This window comes from Topomyia yanbarensis, chromosome 3, assembly GCF_030247195.1.
Source record: "Topomyia yanbarensis strain Yona2022 chromosome 3, ASM3024719v1, whole genome shotgun sequence".
Lineage (NCBI taxonomy): Eukaryota > Metazoa > Arthropoda > Insecta > Diptera > Culicidae > Topomyia > Topomyia yanbarensis.
In genome coordinates, this window is record NC_080672.1 from 116,012,043 (window position 1) to 116,018,911 (window position 6,869).

General features: G+C 39.7%; 2 protein-coding genes across 2 annotated transcripts; one reads left to right on the plus strand and one right to left on the minus strand.

Moving 5' to 3' along the window:
* Window positions 1-2,794, plus strand: LOC131691265 (ATP-dependent RNA helicase DDX24). Its single transcript, XM_058977536.1, has 5 exons — window positions 1-307; window positions 371-790; window positions 847-1,460; window positions 1,513-2,550; window positions 2,608-2,794. The coding sequence occupies exons 1-5, from the start codon at window positions 107-109 to the stop codon at window positions 2,741-2,743; spliced, it is 2,409 nt and encodes an 802-aa protein (XP_058833519.1). The 5' UTR covers window positions 1-106; the 3' UTR covers window positions 2,744-2,794.
* Window positions 2,792-4,474, minus strand: LOC131691266 (sister chromatid cohesion protein DCC1). Its single transcript, XM_058977537.1, has 4 exons — window positions 4,252-4,474; window positions 4,110-4,191; window positions 2,992-4,049; window positions 2,792-2,933 (listed from the first exon to the last, which is right to left on the minus strand). The coding sequence occupies exons 1-4, from the start codon at window positions 4,266-4,268 to the stop codon at window positions 2,834-2,836; spliced, it is 1,257 nt and encodes a 418-aa protein (XP_058833520.1). The 5' UTR covers window positions 4,269-4,474; the 3' UTR covers window positions 2,792-2,833.
* Between the last annotated feature and the right edge of the window lie 2,395 nt (window positions 4,475-6,869).

Consider the following 6,869-nt stretch of genomic DNA (forward strand, 5'->3'; position numbering starts at 1 on the left):
GCCGTACACGATCGTCGACACGTGCGTTTCTGCGGTTTCCGCTAATAGGCATATTTTTTAAGTGAAATTAAAGTATGCTAGTAACTATTTCAGGCGGAAAGTGAAAATGGTTAAAAAATCGTCAAATTTTAGGACTAAGTCCAGAAAAATTACACTAACTGGTGCTAAAACACTCCCGGATGCCTCGTGGAAACAGGTAAAGCTTAGCGGGCCAGTGATCTCAGACGATGGAGGCGACCTGGCCGGGTTGATTGGTTTGGAAATTCTAGAAAGTTACGACCGATCGCTAGTCAAAAAAGATAAGAAGGTAACGAAACTTGTTTAAATTTTCCTATCAAATTCTAGACACGGTTTATTCGTAATGTTTCAGAAAGTAAAGAACGACTCTGATGATGACAAAGGTGAACAGTCTAAGCAAAAATCCAAGCGAAAACGGAACAATTCTGACAGTAGTAGCGACGAGGACACAAAAATATATTCCAGGAATGAGAGACGCGGAAAAAATGGGCATCAAGTGAGCACAGTACCTAGTGATTCGGACGAAGATTCCGACTTTGATGATAAACATCGCAAACAAAAATCAAAAATCGAGCCGAAAAAAGCAAAACGAGCAGCTGTCGGCGAAGAGGATGTATCGTTTCCTGGTAAGTTTGTTCTGCTGAAGAAGCCAATTGATGTTACCAACAAAAGCCAAAAAACAAACAAGAAACGAAACAGTAAGAAATCAAATCGGAAAACCACTTCTGTGACAACTATTGATGCTAGTGCTTATTCCGTAACGGAATATTTTGTAAGTAAAAGCAGTTATTTTCAATTTGAATGTAGTTAGTCATTGTCAAATTACAGCAATGGACCGAGTTGGGTGTATCGGAACCAATTATCCGCGCCCTGGCTGACAGAGGTTTTCGTAATCCAACGGAAATTCAAAAACTTTCCCTGCCGGCTGCCATTATGGGGAATCGTGACCTACTCGGTGCAGCAGAAACGGGTAGCGGAAAAACTTTGGCATTTGGTATTCCACTTTTGGAGGGTATCATGAAGCTCAAAGAAACTGGGCAAACGTCTGCAAAAATACCAGTGAATAGGAAGGAACCAGAAGATTCTCGCAAGGGACACGAATTAACACCACCTCCGGAAGAGCTGGAATATTACCCGGATCCAATCGTTGCTGAGGCAGACGTTGGCATGACGAATGGCCTAGAGAAGGTACAGCAAAATAAGCCTCTTTACGCGCTAATAATAACACCGACGCGTGAGCTGGCTGTCCAAATTAATGATCATTTAAAAGCGGTCGCCAAGTACACGGGAATTCAAATAGCCACCGTATTCGGAGGACTGGCCACCGTCAAGCAGGAAAGAATACTAAAGAAATGTCCCGAGATTGTTATCGCCACCCCCGGTCGGCTTTGGGAACTTATTCAGAGTGGAAATCCACATCTCGGTAAAGTAGGGGAAATTCGGTAAGTTGCCTTTTATGAATTAAGTCGCCAAATGCTAAAAGCTTTTATGTAGTTTCTTAGTCATCGATGAAACGGACCGGATGCTCGAAAAGGGTCACTTCGATGAGCTTAAGCAACTGCTGGAAATGATCAATCAAGACGAGGAAACTACCAAACTTAGGAGAAATTTCGTCTTTTCTGCTACGCTTACGATAGATCACGATTTGCCAGAGAAGCTACGGTTAAAGTCTAAAAACAAAAATCTTCAAATCACCAAGGAAACTCCTGGCCAGCGGCTAAACAATCTGATCCAAATAATCGGAATGACCAACCCGAAAGTAGTGGACATCACTCAGCAACACGGAACGGCTTACAGTCTTATCGAATCGCGAATCCTTTGCAAGGCGGAGCACAAAGATTACCACTTATTCTACTTCCTCCGACGTCACCCAGGACGTACGCTTGTCTTCTGTAACTCGATCGAATGTGTTAAACGACTTGTTTCGCTGTTTGGTTATCTGAACTGCGATCCGCTCAGCTTGTTTGGAAGCATGCAACAACGTCAACGATTGAAAAATCTTGAACGTTTCACCCAGAATCCAACTGCTTTGCTGATTGCGACCGATGTTGCGGCTCGTGGTTTGGATATTCCCAACGTGGATCACGTTATTCACTATCAGGTTCCAAAAACGACGGAAAACTATGTGCACCGTTCCGGCAGGACGGCTCGCGCCAGTAAGGAGGGCATCACTGTGTTGTTAATTGGAGCGGATGAAGTGAAGGATTACGTCAAGTTGAACCAGAATCTTGGCAGGACCGAAGATTTACCCATGTATCCAATGTCCGAACGGATGATGAAGCAGATTAAGGAGCGTGTTAATCTGGCACGAGATATAGAGCGCATGGATTTGCATCAGAGACGAAATAATGAAACGCAAAGCTGGGAAGAGAAGGTAGCGAAAGAATTCATGAGTGATTCGGATTTAGACAGTGAACAAGAGGAAGAACGGAAATTGGCAAAAAGTAAGGAAAAACGACAGATGAAGGCGAGGCGTTTAGAGCTAAGTAGACTGCTTGCCACGCCGATCATAATGGATCGGGTGATGATGAAGTAAATAGTGATCAAACTTACGATAATGACGTACTAATAACGGTTTCCTCTTTACAGATTTCCCACTTCTTCTATGACAGATAGTTTCCCATCCCAAAAGGAACAGTCTGCTATCAATTTAGTTCGACAAGTAGCCGAAGAAAATATTCAGCTAAAAAAACAGCGAAACAAGAAACGGAAGAGAAATGATTAATCAATACTTATGAAAATGTATCCTTAGATTATATTTTGTAAAACAACGTAAGCCTATAATACTATTACAGTAAAACAGAGAAAAAGAAATCTAATGCTTCGAAACGTAGATTCGTACTCCATTAACGACCAACGAACGGGTGTGCTTAGCCAAAATTGCTGTTACTCCTAAGGTGGGTGTCGTAAAGCATCTGAAAACAAATTGAATATTAAGAAAAAAAAATCGAACTCAGTTCTATAAACACCCACTCTATGTACGGCTCTATTTGTTCCAAATTCCATCGTTCTTTCGTTTTGAAAAGCATACCGAGTCGGACAAGCAGATTGGTTGGCAAGTCTGCCTCATTCAGTCCACGCACACAGGGAACCGTTCCTTCTCGATCGATTATTCCGATGCCTCGAAGATACTTCTCATTGACCGTAAATCCTTCCGGTAGCATTTGTTGCCAGTTGCTTAGAAAATCGTCGATGTGGAATTTCAAACCTTGCTGTAGAATGTTCTCCGCAAAGAGTGCGCACACCAGATCTTCGCGATACCGAAACCAACCTTCCTCGCGTTCATTCGGTACTGTGTAAACATCGAAGATGCGATCTACTATTTCGTACGGCACAATACCATCCAGCGCTTCAATGGTAGTAGCTTTATCAATTTCATCCAGCTCCCACGAGTTTTCTGCAATCAATACTAACATCAGTGTAATGATTCGATACTCGTACTCGCTGTGCAACATCCGAATTCTATCTTCGAATTCAATCGCTCGGTATTTTTTCAATCCCTCTTGGAACTCCTCCTTGCTACATTGAACAGTATCCAACAACTGTGTAAACCGAAACAACAAACTGCGATCCACTAGATGTTCATTCTCTGCACCGGAGTAACGCGTTAACCGTAAAAGGTCTATAATTTTTCTGTACTTCGGTTTTACCTGGCGACATTCAAAATAGTCGTGGAAAATCTTCACAACATTCTTCCTCTCGATTTCATCAATACTGTCCACCTCTTCTACTACCTCTTCCGTGCTACTATCCAACGAGGTATTGACTCCTCCCTTAGGACTTTTGATGGGCGAACGACTGGTCGCTTGCGCCTGCTTAAGATGGGGAACCAACAGTAAGCTGTTGGAAATTTCAGCTTCCTTAATTTCGTAGGTGCGCGACTCGGTGCAAAGTACGACCTTCTCGTTCAGTGCTCCTTTGAAGGAAACCACTTTGCCTTCCTTGATTTGCTCAAGTATATGCTCGTCTGCTTCCAACAGCTTGAGATTAGACAAATTTGGAGAGACATCGGTGTCCGGATAGTAGATAGCCTGTGCCGTCACTTAAAGGTTATTTCATACGAAACTAGATTATGGACTTGATGTACTAACCTGAGCCGTGTTGGTTAGATTATTGTGGTCCAATTTAGCATATTTAATAATAGTACGAACGTCACTCACCGTACGTTCGTAACTGGAAACAAAAATTGAATGATGAATGAATGGTACTATTACTTATAATGATGTTTCTTACTCTTGACTGAATATCATTTTGAAACTGTTCCCAAGGTACTAAATAAAACAATATTTCCAAATAATGGATAATATGTAACGACTGACAATTTCTTGAACTTCTACACTGGGTACACGAGTGGGCTAGTTTTCAATGCGATTATTATTTTAAAAATATTAAATCCAGTTAAAAAAAAACTTAAGAACTCACTCGATATACGGTGCACAAATTCAAAACAATTCGCGCCATGGTTTTGTTTTTGACGTTTGGAATTAGCTATTTGCCCCAAACTGGTATAATTAGGCTGCAAACTTTCAGTTTAGTGTATACACAACTGATTTATTTCAGTTTACATGGTTAAAATAGAGTCTGTGTACACAGAAAACTTGCTAGCAGTAGGTAATTTTAAATCTGTGCATCCCACTTCCTCCAACGAAAAACGAAAGAGAGGGAGTCCAAATTTACCCCAAAGCCGACAAAATTTCATCCAATTAATTTTGAGTAAAAAAATCATTCCCTCTCCCTCCTTTTCCAGCAGTGAAATAAGGACAGCAAATTAAAATTACCTACTGGTAGGTAATGGATTTTAAGCGTGTATAATACACTCAGCACGCCCACTGAGTAGTCCAAAAAATTGTTTCAAAATCGTTCAACACGGGTCCAACGATGGACGTTCGTTGAACGGTTATTTGGACGATGTCCAAATTGGTCCAACGAACGTCCTTCATTGGACGATTTTGAAACCAACCGTTCTTAGAGGGCGGAAACGAAAAACTACCTAAAATCACAGAGAACAGATATACATGCTTCTCAGTGCTAAAATTGAGTTCCTTTGACTCAATCTCGTGGTGTCGAGGGGGAAGTTAAAATTAGGTAAAGCGTGTTGAAGGTACAGTCGTGATTCGATGGTTGGACACTTTTTAACTGGACCGCTTTTTAGTTGGACCTCCGCTAGTTGTAAGATTTTTGATTTGCGCGGATTTCGCAAAAGTCCTTTCGAATGCAAAGCAATTTTGGCAGTTTTATTTGCACGGATTTCGCAATTAACGCGGTTGTTGCCAAAAATATTCTAAGTCCTTCTGAATGCAAAATGCTCTAATATTTACAAAATCGTTACAAAAGTGACAGCTCAGAGCGAACCTAGAGCGACTCGTTTCTAAAAACGAAATCAGCATTAGATTTTCGGAAAGATGGAAAAGACGGGTCTGGAAGACTCCTTAAGGCCCGCACCTCAACAATATAGGTATATTCGGAATAGACTTCCTCGAGTAGGTGCCAGAAATTGATTTTTGACACCATTTTGAAATCCAAGCTGGCAACTTCAGGTTTAGCGAAATTCGCTATAACCCATGCGATATGGATATTTTCGGAATGGTCTTGATGCGAGAGGCAAGCACTAAATCTTTAATACTGCGCAGTGCAGTGTCTTACATAATTAGTTGGTTTAAGTTCCATAAAATACATTAAGTACTGCAAAGATTTAAGAAAGTATGCGTCAAATTCATTGTTCTTTAATTACTGAAACGAAACTGAAACGCTGTACTTCGCTTTCTTATTTTAAATGCGCAAAATATTTTTCTTACCGTCAAGATGTACTTTAAATACTTTAAGTAGATACATATCGACATTAATTACCTTAAGTACCTTATTAAGTACAACAGAAGTATTTTTAATACTTTTGTTACTTATTTTGATTATAATCAAAATACATTGGTATTTTCAATACTACGCGCTCAAACCTGCCCTCGCGTGCATCTCTTCTTCAAATTTCATGAAAATATTGAAATATTTGAATGTTTTTGTGCCACAACCATCGAGTAAACAGGATTAAGGTAGCTATTTTTATATAATACAAACGTAGTTGATCCGAAATCTTGAGAATAATAACCATTCGCCCTAATTCTGACCGAAACTGTAAATTTCGCCTTTATATTCTATTTGAGAAGAAGGGTCTAAGTCGAATTCTCGAAGAGAAATGCATGTTTCGCCGTTTTGTTTTCTTTAATTATTAGTCGAGATGCTAATGAAAGATCTACGTCGATGCATTTCAAGTGATAAGAAAATCGACATAGATCTTTCATTAGGGCCTAAATTGCAAATGTAAACAAACTGCGTTTTCGTTATTATGACATTATGCGACTTAAATACTACAAGATTGAGATGAAAATTAGTTAGAATGGTTTTTAGTTTTATTTATAATTAAAAAAACAAAACGGCGAAACATGTATTTGCGTCGAGATTTCGACTTAGGCTCTTTTTTTTCTTATATGGAATATTGTGCACGTCACACCAACCTGGACTCCGCACTTTCAAAGTGCGAGGGATCTTAAAACTGCAAGCTGTCAAAACACATGTATTCCAAAAGATAGAGATAGTACCTTCATAGACAGACCAGTCGAACTAACCAGTCTATTGGAAGAATTATAAAGAAGAATGACAAGTGCTTACCAAAAATACAGAATAATCTGTATTTATACAGATGTTTCAGCCATTTTCAGACCAAGAGTCTGTGTGTACAGATATACAGATTTTTCCGTGTATATACAGATTTACAGATTTTTGAGAAATGATGTTACAAAAACTATTTTTAGAAATATTTTTTAAGTTTCAGTAATACTTCCTCTCTGTCTCTCTCAGCT